At 36.3% G+C, this 20,270-nt stretch overlaps 2 protein-coding genes across 4 annotated transcripts; one reads left to right on the plus strand and one right to left on the minus strand.

Annotated features, from left to right (window-relative positions):
- Positions 1-5,520: 5,520 nt before the first annotated feature.
- LOC110805923 (uncharacterized) lies at positions 5,521-11,660 on the plus strand. 2 transcript variants are annotated; one of them, XM_022011545.2, is made up of 2 exons: positions 5,521-5,678; positions 10,207-11,660. In XM_022011545.2, exon 2 carries the CDS (start codon positions 10,250-10,252, stop codon positions 11,285-11,287), a length of 1,038 nt encoding a protein of 345 aa, XP_021867237.2. In that variant the 5' UTR covers positions 5,521-5,678; positions 10,207-10,249; the 3' UTR covers positions 11,288-11,660. The 2 variants fall into 2 exon arrangements, with proteins under 2 accessions (XP_021867237.2, XP_021867238.2); XM_022011546.2 differs by having other exon boundaries at positions 5,535-5,678; positions 10,202-11,660.
- Positions 11,661-12,827: 1,167 nt separating this feature from the next.
- On the minus strand, positions 12,828-15,222 carry LOC110805930 (uncharacterized). 2 transcript variants are annotated; one of them, XM_056843871.1, is made up of 2 exons: positions 14,393-15,222; positions 12,828-14,110 (listed from the first exon to the last, which is right to left on the minus strand). In XM_056843871.1, exons 1-2 carry the CDS (start codon positions 15,004-15,006, stop codon positions 13,243-13,245), a joined length of 1,482 nt encoding a protein of 493 aa, XP_056699849.1. In that variant the 5' UTR covers positions 15,007-15,222; the 3' UTR covers positions 12,828-13,242. The 2 variants fall into 2 exon arrangements, with proteins under 2 accessions (XP_056699849.1, XP_021867245.2); XM_022011553.2 differs by having other exon boundaries at positions 12,830-15,221.
- Between the last annotated feature and the right edge of the window lie 5,048 nt (positions 15,223-20,270).

The raw sequence follows: 20,270 nt of genomic DNA on the forward strand, positions 1-20,270 counted from the left end.
AGTCTTAAGAATTGAATTATTTAGTGTTGACTTTTATACTTTGTTAGACATGTCCAATGTCGCTCCAACAAGGTTCTTACCATTTTATGTTGAATATTAAGTTTCAACTAGATGATCTTACTAGAAGCTTCTAAAGTTCTCTAAGCATCGATCTATTCGAATGTCTAGGGAATAGACTCATTCGAGAATTAAATGGACAAAGATATTAGTTTGTTAACCATTGGTAAAGCTGAGCGTTTAAACTCAATGCTTTATGATCTCAAAACTACATCGTATTTTTGAATCCACAAGCACCAATCGGTTCGCCATTCGATTTTGATATTCGAAAACAACCATAAAAGTCGATATAAGAAACGTACATTTTAAATTGCTCACTTTCTCTCTTTTCCGTGAATCGTTCTTGGATTCACTACCAATCGAGGAAATTTACTGTTACCTTTCTAAAAGGATTTACTGCAGTGCAAGATATTTAATTATAAACCATAATTAAAACATACATTGAAGCATGCAAAGTCTAAACATTTATCATGAATAATAACTTGAAAATTAAAGCAACCATGCAATTCAAACAAGTTATTGGCATTTTATTCGAATTTATTGTTCCGGCAGGTGTGAATAAAATGATTCCAAGATCCTAAAATCATTGAAGAACTAAGCACAGTTTGTCGACTCAATTCTAAAACATCTTAGGTAAGCAAAAACCTTTTGCTAATAGTCTAGAAACTATTCTTGGTTGATAGGCACGTCTAAGAACTTATTAGGTAAACCTATCGATTTTGCCACGACATAAAAGGACTCCTTACTTATATCGTTGAGTTTCACCAAAACTAACATGTACTCACAATTATTTGTGTACCTTGCCCCTTTAGGACCAATAAGTAACACCTCGTTGAGCGAAAACTATTACTAGATTGATGTAAAGGATATCCAAGCAAGTGTATATTTTGGCATGGCACCTTTTAACTCAATTTTTAAGTTTGGAACTTAAGGCTCTTACTATGTTGGTTAGATTTTAAGTGAACTAAAATCCTTAATCATGCAACATAATCAAGCCACAATCTCATGCATAATTAAGACATATTTAAAGCAATAAATAACTTAAAGCATGCATAAGATAAATGTGATCTAGTATGGTCCGACTTCATCTTGAAGCTTCAACTTCAAAGTCCGTCTTGAAAATCTCCGTGGGAGGCACCATTTTCTTCAAATAGGATAAGTTATAATTAAAACTAATTACAACTATTTGATGGTACGCAGACCATATTTGAATTGAAAAACAACTTTGGTACTTTAGACCAATTACATTCAAATTAATGGTACGCATACCATATTTTTTTTATCCTATTTGGGCCATACTAGTCACTTCATAACCTGCAAAACAGTACATATACAATATATACCATTCACCCATTCATTATCATGAATGGCCCACATAGCTGGTTAGTAAAACACATTATGCATCACATAAACATTTGCAGCAATTAATCAAGGGCACCAATAATCTACAAATTATTCAGTCCTTATTAATTCTAATCAAGTTGTTTTAACCTTAAGGATTTGTAGACCTAATCAAGAGTTTATGACTAAAAATGCTCCCACTTAAACCAATAAATTCATATGCTTTACTAATTTTAAACATAAAAATGTATTTCTAGTCTAACCGGAAACATACAAATTTAATTAAAATCTAAAGCTCATATAAATTTATAATTGAATCCAAAAAGTTTAATTTAATTTCAGTCGTATTTAAATTAATTCATGATTTTAATTTTAATAAAATAATTAGAATAAATAAAATTTATTATAATTACAATATTCAAAATTAAAATCCAAGAAAATAATTTAAATTATTAATTTTAAAATTAATTTAAATTACGTAAACTGAAAATTTCAAATTAAAATTTCAAAACGATCTAATCGCAACGCAACAATCCCACGCAACGCACGCCCATGGGCTACACGCATACATCCATTGCTGGCCATGTGCCCGCAGCCCATGCGCTGCGTCGCATTGCTGCTGCTCACCATCGCAAGGCATCAATCGAACACGCGAGCTGGTGCTCGCTGCGCGCGCCAGCGCTCGCTGCACGCGAGCCATCGCTAGCTGCGCTCGCTTGCCAGCGCTCGATCCATGCGAGCCATCGCTCGCTGCGCGCCTGCCTTTCCCGCACGCGAGCTTGCGCTCATCGCACGAGGCAGCAGTATGCGAGCTGACGCTCGCTGCGCGCGAGCCATCGATGATGTGCGTAGCGCACGTGGCACGCGAGCTTGCGCTCGCCGCGCGCGAGGCTCCGCACGCTTGCGCGAGGCAGTGCGCGCTGTGGCGCAGCACGCTTGCTGCCCACACGCGACTGCTCGTGCCTTGCTCTCGCCCCTGCCCATACGCCCATTGCTCACAACCTACGACACAAGGCAGAGCTGCTGCCTTGTGCTCGTGCACCATGCCCTTGCTCGCTGCATTCGTACCGCATGGGCGACGAGCTCCCTTGCTCGTCGTCGCACGCCCGCACTATACAACACCCATTAAGGGTAACACGTAGCGTCCATTGCTTTGTGCGTGCAAGTTATATGAGCGAATCGCATAAAAATTAAAAATTTATATTCAAAATTAATGACAAATTAATAAATAATATTAATTTCATAATTTTAGGGCGAAAAATCAAAAATTTATTATTTAATTGATTTCCGATTAACATGGATTCAAGTCTAGGTCATAAAAAATTTAAAATTTAACATAAATTTACAATTTTTATGGTGGTTTTTAATCATAGGTCTCTAATTAAATTATAACTAATTATGAAAATCAAATTAATTCTAAATTATTTCAATTTTCAACAAATTAATCATAATTACAAATTAGATTGCATAATTAACAAGGCTAGGCATTCAAACTTGTTAAACATATACAGTAGGTCAATCAAAAATTCAAGATTTATCAAAAAGAATCGCAAATATTTAATTTAACATCTTAAATTTACGAAATTTTGCATTCGAAAAACTAAAACCTCCGAAAAGTCATAGTTAGGCTTCGAATTTGAGAATTCTGGGTTCGGCCGAAAAATATTGTTTTTGTCAAAATTTTAGAATGCCTTTTACATGCGGGATTGACACAAAAATCACTCGATTTGGATGAGTAACGAAGAAACTGCCGAAAAACTGCGTACGTATAATTAAATAAACGCAATTTGCAATTAATTAACAATTACGAAAATTAATCACCCCTTTTAATTCTTGCAAATTTGTAATATTTAACCATGTTTATGCAATTTAGATTATGAAAATAATAAGAGGCTCGTGATACCACTGTTAGGTTATGATACATATGACAATTCATAAATCATGCGGAAAAACCATATAGCCAGGAAAGCATATTATTTACACATAATCATTTAGCATAGAATAGATGCATACATGTTGTAGCGTGCCTTCCCTAGCTGCGCCCGAACCGAACAAGAACAAGTCTTTAGGACTCCAAATGTCGTCCCTCCGTAGATAGTCCACAGTACGTCCGGATCCGCCTCAAGTTAGACCAACTAGAATCGCCCTTAAGGTGCTTAGGAATTTCGGCTATGTGTTTGCAAGTGTATGGCTGATTTTTATTTCAAAAACTTACCCTTTGAATACTTCAATCGTACCCATAAATTGTGACCCTAGGCACTTATTTATAGGAGTATGGAAAAGGAATTGTAATCCTACTAGGATGTGGATTTGCTAATTAGAACTTTATTAGGACTCTAAATAACAAAGCAAATCTAATAGGATTAGGATTTTAATCTTTGCACAAATCCTAATAGGATTAGGATTTCCCGCACACTCATCGTACAAGCCGTGCACCCGCGCAGGCCTTGCGGCCTACGACAGGCGCACAACCCATGTTGCTATGCTGCGCGCGCGCGCGCCCTTGGCTGGGCCTGGCCTTGCGCTGGGCCTGGTCGAGGCGTGCGTTGCTGCGTGCGGCTCGCTGGGCGATGGCCTGGCTTCGTGCTGGGCCTTCGTCTAGCGGGCCTCGTTCGATGCTAATTCGTATGATACGCTTCCGATTAAATTCCCGATTCCGGAATTCATTTCCGATACGAACAATATTTAATATTCCAATTCCGGAATTAATTTCCGTTTCGAACAAATATTTAATATTTCCGTTTCCGGAATTATTTTCCGATTCCGATAATATTTCCGATTCTGACAATATTTCCGCTTCCGGCAATATTTCCGATTCCGGCAATATTTCCATTTCCGATAATATTTTCCGATACGTACCATGTTTCCGTTTCCGGCAACATCTACGACTTGGATAATATTTATATTTCCGATACGATCCATATTTCCGTTTCCGGCAATATCATCGTTTCCGGAGTATTCATTTCTTGCTTGTGACGATCTCAGCTCCCACTGAAACCAAGATCCGTCGATTCCGAATATCCATAGATAGAGTATTTAATGCCATTAAATACTTGATCCGTTTACGTACTATTTGTGTGATTCTACGGGTTCAGTCAAGAGTAAGCTGTGGATTAATATCATTAATTCCACTTGAACTGAAGCGGCCTCTAGCTAGGCATTCAGCTCACTTGATCTCACTGAATTATTAACTTGTTAATTAATACTGAACCGCATTTATTAGACTTTAACATAGAATGCATACTTGGACCAAGGGCATTATTTCCTTCAGAAACCGTTTCAACTCGTTCCCGTTTAATCCAGGATCTGTTAAAACCCGAACCCGTTTCAACCCATACCCGTTAAATCCTAAACCCGTTAAAATCCGAACCCGTTTCAACCCGTACCCATAAAACCCGAACACGTTAAAATCTGAACCCGTTTCAACCCGTACGGCCGTACCCGTAAAAATCTGAAAACGTTATTTATTATTATTAATTATTATATATATATATATATATATATATATATATATATATATATATATATATATATTATTAATAATTATATATATTATTATTATTATTTTATTTTATTTTATTATTTTATTATTATGTTATTAATAAATTACGAATGAAACCAAGATAGTATGGGGTTCAAATTATTACAGGACCAGAATAAGATCTAATTTTTTTACCAAGTTATAATTTGCATCCCAATTGGGTAACTTTTTCCCAAGCTGATTTGATTGACCAAGATAATTTATAAAAATAACTCAAATAGTTAACCTAGTAGCTTAAACTTTTGCAAATTATAAGTACGTCCCTAGCTACAACAATTGGAGCTGTTCTAAAATCAAAATTGTGTATGAACGTTTAATTTTCCTCACAAAAACCTTTTTTTTTTTTTGGTGTACCACCTTTAGGGCTAATCCGGATTCGGATTCGGGGCGAGTTCTGAGTGGATAGGTGTCATTCCTCTTCCAATTGTTATTGTGGGGATCGAATACGCGGCCCTTCCTACCAAGTTTAGCCTCAATGACCACTGAACCAACAGACAATTGGTATAAAAACTTTAATTATGATCCAGAACCAAAATTTATTGGGCCGAAATGTAAAATGGACTTGAAGTCCTACTTGCCCAAAGCAACAGTAGCCCAAATATTATTCAGGTCTCTCCCATGAAAAGTTAGAGAGAGAAACTACACGCTCTTCCCTTCAAGCAGAAGCAGAAGCAGAAGCAGAAGCTAGTAGCTACCCGATTATTCTCAGGCCAACTGCCGGCGAATCCTTCACTTTCCGGCGAGTTACTTTTCCTCTGTCCACCATTTCTATCTCGTCACTTTATTTCTCTTGAAATTTTGATTTTAATTGAAGCGTGAGTACGAAACTGTAACTGTTCGATTTTTGTGATTATGATTTGAATTTAAGGTGGTTTATGTTTTGATTTTGGTTGAAAATTTAGTAGGATGATGAAATTTGAGGTTAGAAAGAGAGAACTAGGGTTTATCGTTGTTACATGAGAGTTAATTGGAGGTTTAACTGGATAAATTATCAGTATCTGTTAACCCTAGGATTTGTAATAATTTGCAATTTGCGTCTCTAAAACAATGTTTGGTTTAGTTTAAATAGCTTGTGAGAATTATTGAAGACAAGGGTTGAAGTTGGTGAAGTAGGGTCACTCGAGGAAATGGGGTGAAATATTTCTAGGTAGAACTTTGAGTCAGGTTAGTGTGATTGGTGTTGGATAATCTGTAATTGTGGGCGAGAAATTTTGAAGTGTTGGCAGATGGGAAGAAGATTGATGTGAAGTTACAGCAGGGCATACCTACATTCTGATAGATAATCATAGATGTGTGCTGAAACATCATGCCCATTTTTCAATTTTCATGCGCTTTGTCCCTGAAAAAAAACGGGAAAAATTTTGTGGTTTTATAGTTTGGACGACCATCCGGCTGACAAAGTAAAGAGTTACCTAGTTTCATGTATGTATGGAAACTGGGTGCACTTTGAGGTTTTGGTAGAAATGTGGGTAAATGGAGGATATTCTTGCTAGAAGTTGAAGCTGCGTACTAATAGTTGGTAGAAAGGTGGGTATTGTTGATGTTGGATTGGCTATAATGGGAAAAAGATTGAGAAGAACGTGAACTTGACATACTTGGATAATGATATAGGCTTCGTATTAAATGCTATACTTCATATTCAGTTTTTAGATTAACATGCTTAAGTATAGTTGCTGGCTGAGGATTTTAAGAACTGCAAAGGAAAAAGTTACAGGTATATAGTTTGCCGAACTAATTTTTGTTAGTACACAATTGTAGAAATGACCTTCAGGATTTCTCCCTTCTTTTCACATGAAAATTTTAAACTCTACTTTGCAAGTTTCATCTACTGGTTTCTGGGCATGGGTGGTTTTATGTAATACTTCAATTTATTCCTGGTAGGCAGAAAGTTTTAAATATCTAGTTAATGGTCTTTGGCAATATGTTTATATTACAAGGTTGCTCCGTGTGGTTTATAGAAGTCAAATGTCCAAATGTTAATTATGATCTTCCAGAATTTATGTAGGATATTATTTGCTGTTCATCCCTTCCTCTGCGATTCTTTCTTTACTTGAGTATCACAAGGAAATTAATTTGTTTCTGTAAACCGTTATTTTGATTTGCCACTTTGTTTGCTATTATAAAGTATGTCAATATGTGCAAGACGGTAGATATACTGCTTAGTATTAGTAAATCGGGAATTTCTTTGATCTCTGGTCTTGTGTCCAGGGCCTTTTATTTAGAATATTTAGATCCATGAAGTGCCTTTGTTATTTTACAGTGCATTGTGAATATTGCGGAAGCAGGTAAGATTTATGCAAATAATAGGACTTCAAAACCTTGAGAATATTGGTCTCTTCCTGTTTATTCGCGGTCATGTATGAACTTAAAACATTGTTGACTTATTGAGGTATTTTCTTATGGACCACTTGATCTATTAACGGGCTGTGATCCTATAATATTAGATTATTTTGTTCGATAAGAAAAAAAGATTATATTAAAATTCAACAAAAAAAAGAAGGAAAACAAACAAAGAGGACAAGCTGTATGCCTCAATTCCTTTGTACCCCCCCACCCCACCGAGTAATCTTGAAAGCTCCACTCACCTTAGCCTATAAGGATGCTAAATAGTGACTTTTCCCTACAAGAAGTCAGAAGCTAACAGTGTGGGAGATGTGATTTTCTGATGGATTGCAAAATGCTGAGATTACTGACATCTTTGAGTATATTCTTTGGGGAAGCAATTGCTTCGGAAAAATAAGAGTTTTAAAAGTCAGCTGCCTTTCTTAATTTCTTTAGCTTTAAGATGGTGTAATATGGTTATGTGGTTGCGTGGCATGTTCTGTGTTAAAGACGACTGTTTTGGTTGTCTCTAAGATGTTAGTGGCCGTTGGGTTTGAAGGAATTGAGAATGGAAATGAACACCTTAATTCCCCTTTATCTCTGTTTGGTTGTGCAGTTTATGAATTTTCAGCTTCCGGTGTCCAAAACCCCAACCCTCTGAATCATGATTCCCTGTCCTAACGAATGAATCGAGTTATCCCTTCGTTGGTTTGTCAACAAACATAAATAAAAAATCAGAGAAAGGGTCACCATTTTTACCAAATCCCCTTAAATCAGGCCACTGTGTGCATTATCAGGAACGCACATCAGACATTGTGGCTACCGGACGCAACTATCACCACCACCAAACACTGGTGCTAGATTCACCTTCGTGGCTTCAATGGTGTCAACAGAATTGGCCTTTTACCATTATCACTTGCATCGGCAAACTAGTACAGGAGCAGCAGGACCACTTCCACTACCATTGGAAAACACCAGGCCCAAACCTAGTATACTGCCACCATTCATTGACATAGTTAGCTGATTTGAAAGTACGAAATTGTCTACTGTGTCTCATTTTGTTACCTAGTTTGCTATATTAGGCAAAAAATGTACCATTTTCTTGTGATAATTCCCTTTTTCTGTTCGCGGGGGATTTAGGGGATTAGGTAACAGTCCATTCTTCGCCTAATCTAGAATCAAGTTCCTTAAAGAAAAACTGTCTGGGCTTTTGTGAACCCAGCTACTAAAAGGCTACCAGCAGAGAAGGCGAGGGTGCAAAAAACTAGACCTGAGCTAAAATTTTACTGGTAACCTGTTCCACTCAAGAAATTTGTGTGAATTTCAGCTCATAAATGGCTTAGATCTTAAATTTAGGGGCTGAAAATCTCCTAGGTGGCCCAATTTAACCACCAAGAATTTAGGCCCAGGCCCTTGTAAAATGTAAGGCAACAACAGATTCTCAGCAGCAACATGTTGGTGCAACAGTAGCAGCTGCTGGGCCCAGGCTGGTTCGGTTTAGGGTGGTTTAAAAGTAGGCAAATAGCTGTATAGGTTGTTTAATGGAAGGTGCTGGGCTGTATGATTTGATCAGGTGCAGATGTTGAGGGAAGCAAAAAGAAAATATATGCAAGCTTCTCTAACTTTGTTTCTTTCATTGGGATGGAATGCAAAATGTTGGCATCTTGAGGATATTATTTGGTGAAGCAATTGCTTGTGCAAATTAAGATTTTTAAACGTCAAGCTGTCACTGTCAACTTCTTTAATGATTTTTAAGCTGATATAATTTGGTTCCATGTTATGTTCTGAGTTGAAGATGACTGCTTCGGTCATCTTGAAAATGTTGATGTTTGTTTGGTCTCAAGGAATCAAGTAGGGGAAAGGGATGACTGCTGTTTGATTGTCCATTGTTTCTTTCTCCACTTTCAAGTTTCCAAAAGTCCCAAACCCCTGAATCATGATTTACGATCCCTATTGGCCTATCCAAGGAATCGAGTTACCCATTTCCCTTTCCGAGGAATCCAGTATTCGAGTTGCCCCTTATTGGGTAATCAATAAAATTAAGTAAAAAATCAGAAAAACGGTCACTTATTGGCAGGCAGGTAGAGTTTTGCGGACGGGAATAAGTATGATTTTGAAGTAGGCGGGTGTGGATAGAAAAAGTCATACCTGTCATGGGTAGCGGGTAGGTGGTGGATATGAGTCATATGACTTTAGCTGGGCGCAATGGGTAGCGGGCAAGGGTGGATTGAAGTCGTACCCACCATGGGTAGTAGGCGCAAATCGCAATAGTGTTTAGTCTGTTGAATAAAAAACGTTCATGTGTATTGCACAAGGTATTACTCATTACTTTTAATTGATCTGGCTGTTTGTATTTGACTATTTGTTTATGCACTCTATGTAAGACTTCTTATGATTTTGTGTAATAATACGAAATACTTCGAATGATTTAAAAATTAGGCTGACGGTTATTTTGAGGGTACACGGGGGTAATAGATATCCACATGGGTGGTGAAGCGGGGTTGGATATTGGCTTATACCCGCTTAGGCTGGTATGGATATTGAAATTGTTTTAGGTTTGTTGAATTGAGAGTAGGTTCAGTGATTTGAGTTGTGGGCAGATGTTGAGGGAAGCAGGTTTGAGGAGGAAATTAAAAATGGACGCAAGTGTGTAAATACACTTTCTTTTGTTTGAGAAACCAAACCTTAATAAAGGAAGTTGATTTTCAATCCCCACTATATCCAAACAAAAAAATAAAATAAAGTCTCATTATTTTATCATTTTCGTCCCTTTTCTGAGTCTGAACCATGCAGCCCTCCTTAGTTACATAGCTCTGCTAATTTGTCCTGTTACTTTTTTGATGAATTTTCCTACCAAGCTTGAAAACATTACACTTCCGTGAACTACACTTTCTTGTTTCTTTACATCTGGTTGTGTAGGTCATATTTCTTAATTTTCAGTACAGGTGCAGTCCCAAGTATTTCGGTATCAGTGAAGTGGAAGGCAAGATGCTGGCTACTACACATAACAGTGAAAGTGCTTTATCCGTGGCTGGTCCTAGGCCAATGGAGTGGTCCACTATGCCGTATAATGCTCCTCAGGCCTCTGGGCCTAATGGGCGACAGCGTACATCAAGTTTGGAATCTCCAATCATGTTGTTGACCGGCCACCAAAGTGCAGTATATACCATGAAGTTCAATCCAGAAGGAACAGTAATTGCATCAGGTTCACATGATAGAGAAATCTTCTTGTGGAATGTGCATGGTGACTGCAAAAATTTCATGGTTTTGAAGGGTCACAAGAATGCAGTCCTTGATCTTCATTGGACCACTGATGGAACCCAGTTAGTTTCAGCAAGTCCTGATAAGACAGTTAGAGCATGGGATGCCGAAACAGGGAAACAGATTAAAAAGATGGCCGAGCATTCTTCATTTGTTAATTCATGCTGTCCTGCTCGGAGGGGCCCACCTCTTGTTGTTAGCGGGTCGGATGATGGAACTGCAAAGCTTTGGGATATGCGTCACAGGGGTGCCATTCAGACCTTTCCAGACAAATACCAAATAACTGCTGTAGCTTTTTCTGATGCATCAGATAAAATCTACACGGGTGGGATAGACAACGATGTTAAAGTGTGGGATATTCGCAAAAATGAAGTGACCATGACCCTCCAAGGCCACACGGATATGATCACCGGGATGTCTTTGAGTGCTGATGGATCTTATCTTCTCACCAATGGTATGGACTGTAAGCTCTGCGTATGGGATATGCGTCCCTATGCTCCTCAAAATCGTTGTGTGAAGGTTCTAGAAGGTCACCAGCATAACTTTGAAAAGACCTTGTTGAAATGTGCTTGGTCTCCTGATGGTAGCAAAGTCACTTCTGGAAGTGCAGACCGGATGGTTTATATATGGGATACAACTAGTCGTCGCATTTTGTACAAGCTTCCTGGTCATACTGGCTCTGTGAATGAATGTGTTTTTCACCCGAGAGAACCTATTGTTGGATCATGCAGTAGTGACAAACAGATCTACCTTGGGGAGCTGTAAACTGGTATTTCTTGCTTATACCAGCAAAATCAACATTAATGGTGCAACTGATTTCATCTTTCAGGTTCATTTATCCATGGTACTGACAGGACTAGTTGGGTCAATTTTACATAAGCAGGAAACTTGATGCTTGTGTAGAAAAATTATGTGATGCTTCAGATTAAGTTGAATTGGGAATCCTGCTGTTTTTTTTTCCATATGTATGCAATGACTTGTGTAGTTTTTCACTGAGATAGTGAATAGGATGAGAAGCTTTTCACTGATTTTGGGTGCTACCAAGTACTCCGTACCAATGAAGAAAGTTTAGCAAAATTCCAACGTATGCAATTGTCATTGTTTATTTAGATTGAAATTGTGCACTCTTTATTTGCAATATTGTGTGTTGGCTAACATAACATATCTGCTTTGTTTTGTTTACGTGCTCTGTTTCTGTTTCTGTTTCTGTTACCATGTACGGACTACGGAGTACTCTGTGTGTGAAAGTCATACATAGGCAGGTTTGAAGAGGTTCCATTCTGAAAATTCTCTCACCTGTCACAAATAGTTCGATCCCTGAAGCAAATAAATAAAGGACTCCGTTCTAATTCATTCATGTTGTGAAAGATGTTATCAGACGTCCTAACACTTTGGTACATGTACGTTGTAAATGTACGTACTATTTGGAATTAACTAAATTTAGGTACTTACTATCACATTTTTGCTTCGAGACTTAATCCGAAACTTTGTTTTGTTAGGATTGTGATTATTGACTAGAAAATCCAGAATTTCTAGGATTCTTTTAGTAAATTACTTACTAAAAGAACTATAGTACTCCGTATTCTTTAATGATAGTTTATGTTGAATTTTTAATTGTTAAATTATATGAACTATATAATACAACTATGATCGAGGAACTGAGAATTTTGGTACCCGGACCTTGTTAGATAGGGTATGGCCGTATGCCATATTGTGTACCTACTCTAAAACTCATACTCCCTCCGCGTCATTTTACTTATCTCATTTTGATAAAAAAAACTCTCACAAACATTGGTCAAATAGGACAAGTAAAATGAGACGAATAAGTTTTTGTTTTCAATCAAGATTAAAATTAACTAACACAAGAGTGAAGTATTACTCCAAAAAAATGAATTGAATTTCCTGTGTTACCGTTATCACCATATCCGGTACCTTTGTACCGCAAATACACCAATATGAATTGAACTTTCTGAAATTGGATTATACTCCGTAATAGTACTAGCCTTAGGTCTTTTTTCACACAAACCTTGTCGATTAAAGCAACACTTGCAGCCATAAATTGAAAAAAAGAAACATTTCCCCCAAAATAACACTTGCAGTACATTTGCAGAAATACAGAGGAAAACACCAAAAACGCATGAGTAACAACTAACATGATAATAGCTTTGAAGCTTTTAGAAGATAAATTTCAGGAAGATGAATCATGAATGTACCCTGTCCCAAATAACAAAATGACTAAGACTTTACTGATGCACATAGTAATAAACTTATACAGTAAAATCTTTTATGATATTAATGAAGAACAAATGATTCCCTAGCCGGACGCCACAACCAACAAATAGGTGATGATATGATGTGAGGCCGCCAGGCCGGGTGGTGTCTTCTCGTGGTTATGAAGTAGTCAGTATAGAACAAAAAATGACACACACATACTATAACATATTACTTACTTCGTTGTTACCTGAAACTAGTCCAACATTTGAGTTAGGCAATCATCTTAATACATACGTAGTATGAAATAATCAGCTGGTGATCATTTCAAATGGGATTTAGCCCAGTTTGATTGCTACTCATTCGACTATTCGAGAAACAAATACAGTAATAACAGGGTGAAAAGATGGCAAAATTACCCAGACAAATTAAGTTATATGGGCTTTTCACAATGCTTTTACGTTTTTCATATTCCAACACAACTATAAAGATAATATTAATATGTAAACTTACAAACCAAAAACCAGCACATCAATGGTTGATTGCATCCTAAAAATCTTTTTCTTAAGCTTACTAAGCCTAGCTTCAGCCTCAGAAACTAGAGCTTCAAAAGCCTTAACATCATCACCTCCATTATCATCACTATCGTCATTGATGATCATAGGATCACCAAGTAAACCATTACCTGATTTTATGTTGACACATTCAGCAGTTTTTTCTTGTGCATCATCATCAGCTACATTCTCCAAGTTGTTCTTTTTTGATTTCTCCTCACCTCCATCTTTGTTACCTTCTAGATGCTTGTTGCTAACACTTGTTCCTGTACAGGTAATGTTCTTATCACCAATATCGATATTGATAGGGGTCCCCTTGCTGTTATCCCCTGCGAAACATATAGGGCTCTGTTGATGCATCATAGGGAATTTACCATTTCTAATTTCTCTTTTAGTACCCGTCAACCCAAACACTTCTGCCAATGTTCGGTGATCATCATCAGAATCATCGTCTTCAACTGTTAATGCAGGAGATTGCCTGGACCTTTTAGAGTTAGGTTTATACTGACCATCAGAGGCCACTCTTTTCCCCTTTGGACTAAAACCAGGAGGGACATCAACTTCATTATTCAGTACTACTTTACTTCTCATCCTTTCTTGGTCAAGCCCGAATTGCAATGCTACTCGATTAGGAAAATATAGCTCAATATAATCCAATCCAACCAGCTGACTGACCCTTATGCATGACTCAAAGTCATGATCAATTGACCAATTATTCAGACGGTTCGAGTAAGGTCTCCATCGGAAATCATCACTAGCAACATCAGTGAACAAACCCACTTCCTCATTTCTCAAAACTTTCACTTTATGCCATCTTTCTAACCTACAAAAACCTCTAGCATCAGGATTGCATTTCGGGCTGAATTTAGGGAATCTTTCCCAAAACCAAGCTTGCAACAATTGAAAGGGTGCCCATATCTTAAGTTTCAACAGATTTCCATCAACTTGATTAAAATTCTCAATTTGTTCTTTCAACAACCTCAGATTTCTATATATAGTGGCAAGAACAGCAGGTGCAAGTGCTATCCTTTTACCTCTAGATAAAAGCACAGCAATATGAAAAACACTCTTGTTTATAGTACAATCATCAAGAGGCAGAACATACCTAGACAACCAGAAAGATAAAAACGCTTGGTGCTCGAACTCTTGCCTTGTTCCCATCCAATTATCCATCCATTGTTGCTCACTCGCCTTCCAGTTCCTAGCTTTCCCAGTCAACTCCGACCATCCCGCGAGCAAACTGTTCTCGATTTCGAGCAATTCCTTCGAACAAATTTGACTTAAAACAGAGTCCCCTGTTACAGAAAACCCCCCCAAAATCAATACATCCTCTAAGGTGATGGTAACTTCACCCCATGGCATCACGAACGAGGAGTTTTCTGGGCACCATTTCTGAGTAAGTGCAAAGATAGACTCTCTGCATTTCGGGATTTCAAGTGTAGAAGCCATGATAGCTTCAAAAATTGAAGCTTTTTTCCACGTCGATTCAAACGACGGTCGCAATTTCTCAACCCAGGAATTCCAGTTCTTTAGAGGGTACCTCCAGCCATAAAAGTGAACTCTCGAGGAAAGAGATTTAAGAACTGGGGAAATGGGCTTTGTGGAATCAGGATTCGGAGGAGGGTTGAAGAGGGTTTGTGATTGTTTTGAAGATGTAAGTGAGGGTTTTCCATTACTGGGTAACACCATTTCTGATTCTCTCAACTCGTTTTCTGCCATAACTGTGTTTTGGCCAATTGGTTTGAACTTTCTCTCTCCAAGAAAAGTAATGGAAAAGTTGCAAGTAGAAATGCAAGAAATAAATATAAGCAGTAAGTAATGCTGAGTTTGAAACAGGTGGAGTTTTTACTCCCAGAATTACAGGTAAACATTGTTGGCTCGTTGATTGTGTGATTGGACACTGAAGATAAAACCATAAATGACCATTTTTCTCTTTCTACTTTGTTGCGTGTTGATAACTTCATTTTTATGATGTTTTTCTTTAATCTTGTCTTAAATTTGGTTCATGTCGATTAGAAAGATGGTAGCAATTTCTCAATCCAAGAAGTTATAGAAATGAACTTTTGATGATAGAGATTTGAGAGTTAGGGGAAATGGGTTTTATGGTATCCAGGAATTTATAAATGGGGTCCAAAAAAAATTTTGATTTGCTTTCTAATTTCTCATATTTGCTTCATTTAGTGTGTTAAAGTTTAGAGGTAAGTAGCCGAAATATTAAAAGTAACATAATAAAATATATGTAGGATTTAGGAACATTTTTTTTGGGTTTGCATAACAATAAAACTCAACACATAATCCAAATTTCAACAATAACTTGAGTTTTTCATCGTTGAAGGAGATTTACTTTATTACAATAATTGCCATGAACAAATAGCACACAAAGACACTAATAAAAAATAGGAACACCATTCTTAACAGTTATGGTGCATTATGTTATTATATACATAAGAGGAAATTAATTAAGCCTCTAAGTCTAAGAAACATGGAACTATAAGTCTGTACAAGTGGAGTATAAAAATATATTACTAGAAGTATATATATCTTATGAAAAGTACAAAAAAAAATTGAAGTAAAAATAACATTACTAATTTTTTTGTGTTTTTGTAAAAGGAAAATCAGATGATCTACGAATGACAAGTAAAAAACAAAAGGAACAAAAATAAACATGAAGAAAGAAGGGGTTAAAAAATCATATTTAACATCCTTTTAGGAGGATTCGAATCCAGACAAAATGTGTAAAATAGTGTTCAAGCAACCATTATGCTACAAATATATTCATTGTACGTAATTAATGTAAGTTAAATATACATAACTTGATTATTTCAAGTGCAATAAATTACCCCAATTTCAATTTTACAGTTTTTTTTCCAAAAATAATGGGGGTCCCTTTGGACCCCTCCGGGTATAAATAGGTCCGCCCTTGATGGTATCAGATATAAAGATGGATGTGGGTAGGGATGGGTCGGACTTCGGGACGAACCACGGAGCCGTGGCCTTGCACGGCTCCAGGTCACGCAAAACCCACTTTTTAGCGGGCTGTACCGGGCTGAAAGTTTTTAAATAGGTCTGTGTTCCACGGGACATAAATTAGAAGGTATACTCAGTTGCATGTAGAGTTACATGCAACCAGGTCGTTTTGTAATTTTAACCACTCTAAAAGTACAAACTTTAGTTTAAAAGCACATTGTTACCGTCCAATAGCACATTTTTACGATTTAAAAGCACATTTTTATAATTTTGACACATATATGTTTTTTCAAATAATAATACGAAGTAACTTTTTCTAATTAAGAAAAAAATCTAAACCTAAGAGGTGAGCAACCAAAAACAATTTACATATCCTCTTGTCCTTTGCACTAAAGTTTGAGAACCCCAATTTATTCAAGTGTAGATTTTAATTTTCTTTAACGGTTATTGCATACCTTTTAATAATATGCTCTATTATTAACAATATGTTATTTAAAACGTATGTGCTTTTAAGCTATAAAAATATGCTTTTTGAGGGGTTAAGAATATAAAACGACACGGTTACACGTAGATTTACATGTAACCGGGTGTACCTTCTACTAATTACCCTCGGGATCTCGTGTCAGGGCGGGTCGTGCCTAAGGCTAATATTACTAAATTCAGTAATGGTTTGTCGTGCCGAGCAGAATCGTGTCGTGCCTTAACGTGATTTTTTTTCGAAAATGCGCCTCAAGCTTGATCCACGACCCACAACTTTATGCTCGTGTCAGACCGTGCTTTTTGTGTCGGGTCGGGTCGGGCCACCTGTCCCACAGACATCTTTAATTAGATTTAGAAGGAGGGTTTAAGATGGTTTGTGTAACACCCCAGACCTTTTATATATAATAAAAAACCATGTTTTGTTTCATAAAACCACCGTCCAAACCTTGGGTGTGTCTAGACCTGAAAAAACTGACCCGGACACGAAAAACCGACCCGATTGATCCGATCTGTAACCTGAAATTGATCCGAAACGACGACCCGAAATTAAACCGAAAACCAAATAGAACCACCCGAAATCGATTTGACCTGAAATGACTAGATACCCGAATGACCCGAACGACCCGAACCGAACCGATATTCACTCGAAACCGAAATAGCCCGAACCGAAAATAACTGTAAAATTTAAATCAACCCGAACTGATCCGAATCGAAAACAACTCGAATTTACCAATTAGTTTTAAATACAAGTTTTTTTTAGCTTTTCATATTATTATTATTATTATTATTTTATTTTGATATTATTATTATTGTTATTATTTTCTTTTTATTAATTTATACGGAGTACTCTTTTGTGTTATAGGAAAAAGGTTTGACAATATTATGATAGTGACCACCAAATCTAAAGAAAAAAACGTAATCAAAACACGAAAAATCTGATCCAACTCGAAAAACCCGATCTAACCTGGAAAACCCGAACCCGAAAAACCCGATCCGATATGATCCGATCCGATATTGACCGTAAATCCTGACCCGAACCATACCCGACCCAATTGTAAAAAACCGAAGTTACCCGAAATTCGAATGGACCCGACCGGCCGACCCTACCCGGAGCTGACCCGAAAGAAAAATAACCCGAAATGACCCGACACGAATGAACCGGATCCGAAACCGATCCAAACGACCCGTTTGCCAGGTCTAGATGTGTCACTCTATATTTATTTCCCATAAAAAAATGCAAAGCAACATAACAATTTAAAACCATTAAAATCAAAAGTAACTAAGTGGTCTAAAGGGTGGCCATTACAACCAAATTAATTCCCATAAAATAAAGGAAATCGTTAAAAAAAAAATCCAACCTTCGTTCGTTCTTCTAAACACAGTCTCACCTATGAGTAATCTATGAATAATTCAAGCTTTAGGGTGTGTCTTCCAAAAATAGTATATTTGACCTACTACTTAAACAATCGGTTAATTTTATAATTTACAAGTCAAATATGCTATGTGTCGCATGCTGATTGGTTTGTATTTTTATTTTTTTATAATTAAACACAAAACTCCTATCCTCTTTTCTATTTTTTATTTTTAATAATTCAAGATAGGATGTTTGCAATGGGGGATGGGAGGAAGAGAACTAGAAAGTTTTTTAAAAAAAAATAAAAATTTAATGAATTTAGACCAATTAGAGAGAGACAAGCGTCATATTAACTTGTTAATCCGGTTACCAAAAGTCAACACCTATTTTTGAAAGAAACCCCTTAAAGCTTGAATTATTTATAGATTACTCATAGGTGAGACTGTTTTTAGAAGAACGACCAAAGGTTGGATTATTTTTTACAAATTTTCTTAAAATAAATACTGTAACAAAATCCAACTTAAACTAAAATAGAAATTATTTCTTGACTAGATGGTTATTCTAAGCGTCTCCTCACCCGTAACCAAAACCTTTACCAACCTGCAAAAATAAATAGAAAAGAGACACGAGAGACGAACTCCCAAAAATCATAATAACTGAGTAATTCCAACTCCATCCCGTAAAATAAATAATTTTAATTAGTTTGAAAACGTTTTGAGCATATAAAATAAGTATATAAACAAGGAGTATCAATTTAATAACCCCGTCATTAAATTATCACATAAAGATCAATATTAATTAGGTGAGGAAAAGAGACCGCTAAGGGTCGCGTGTAACCTTTAAAAATTAATGGCCAAAGTAAGATGAGTACATAATGTCCCTAGTGTGCACGCCCCTCACTAATTGACTAGGAGTCTTTGCGACCATAGTAAGATGAGTACATAATGTTCATTGTGCACCATGGCCAAAGTAAGATGAGTACATAATGTTCACTGTGCACCATGGTCCACCTTCTAAATTGCGCCAAGCTTTAGTCTCAAATAAAATACATTTATCCCACCAAGTTTGTCTCTTCTCAGTTCTACATAGCCAAATCATAATAAACCACTATTTTATATGGGCAAATAATTAGAGACAGAAAAAGTATAAACGTAAAGCTATCATATTTTTGGTTCGAGACTTGATTGGGAAGTTTGTTTTAAAGATTTTGAGTATTCGACATTTGACTAGAAAATCCAAAGATTCTAAGTTTCTTTTAGTAATGACTCTTACTAATAAGTGTTCTTTGAAATGATAGTGGGTAAATAGATCTGTAGAGAAATAAAACTTGGAAGTACGAGTATCCAGTATATTATATTCACCCATCCATTCTTGAACATTCGCAACACTTGTATCGACGTGCAATTTTAGGAATATTTGTAAATAGTATATGAAAATGAATTAATTAATGTGTAAATGGGGTTATTGATAATATTTTAGTGGGTAAAAAGGAGAGAAAAACAATTAAAAAGATAGTGGTACCATGTCAAAAATGAAAGTGTTACAACTTACAAATATTAAAAAGGGGCTAGATTAAACAAGTGTTGTAGGTATTAAAATGAAGAGATTATTAGAACAAAAACAGTAAAATAGAATAAGGATGTAGGGTACGTTCTTTTCATTTGACGTAGTCTCAACTTATTTTAGAGGAATTAATTCAAAGATAATAAGATAAAAAGGAGTAATATTTTAGCAAAATTCAGACAAAATAATACGAGTAGGTTGATACGTAGTTTAGACACATGCCCAAGTTAAGACAAAAAAAAAGAAGTTTAAATAGTTTATTCTTGATAAGATAATTAAGATTAGAAGACAAGTAAAAATAAGTAAGGGAGTGTTCAAAGAAAAAAAAAGACAAATCAAAATAAGTTAAGAATAATGTACTCCCTCCATCTAAAAATATAGTGTCCGTTTACGATTTTCTACGAGAATTAAAGAAATTTGAAATGACATGATTTATAATTAATATTGTTATACTTTATTAGAATATTGTATACTTTATTTTACTCCGTAGTTTTTTAAAGGAAAAAAAAAACAAAAATGCAATAAGTGTATGAAGGAGAGAAGAGGGATTATTGAATAAAAAGAAAAATCAATAACACAAATTTTCATGGTGGAAGCATTAATTATGCCATATATTTAA

Source organism: Spinacia oleracea, chromosome 4 (assembly GCF_020520425.1).
Source record: "Spinacia oleracea cultivar Varoflay chromosome 4, BTI_SOV_V1, whole genome shotgun sequence".
NCBI lineage: Eukaryota > Viridiplantae > Streptophyta > Magnoliopsida > Caryophyllales > Amaranthaceae > Spinacia > Spinacia oleracea.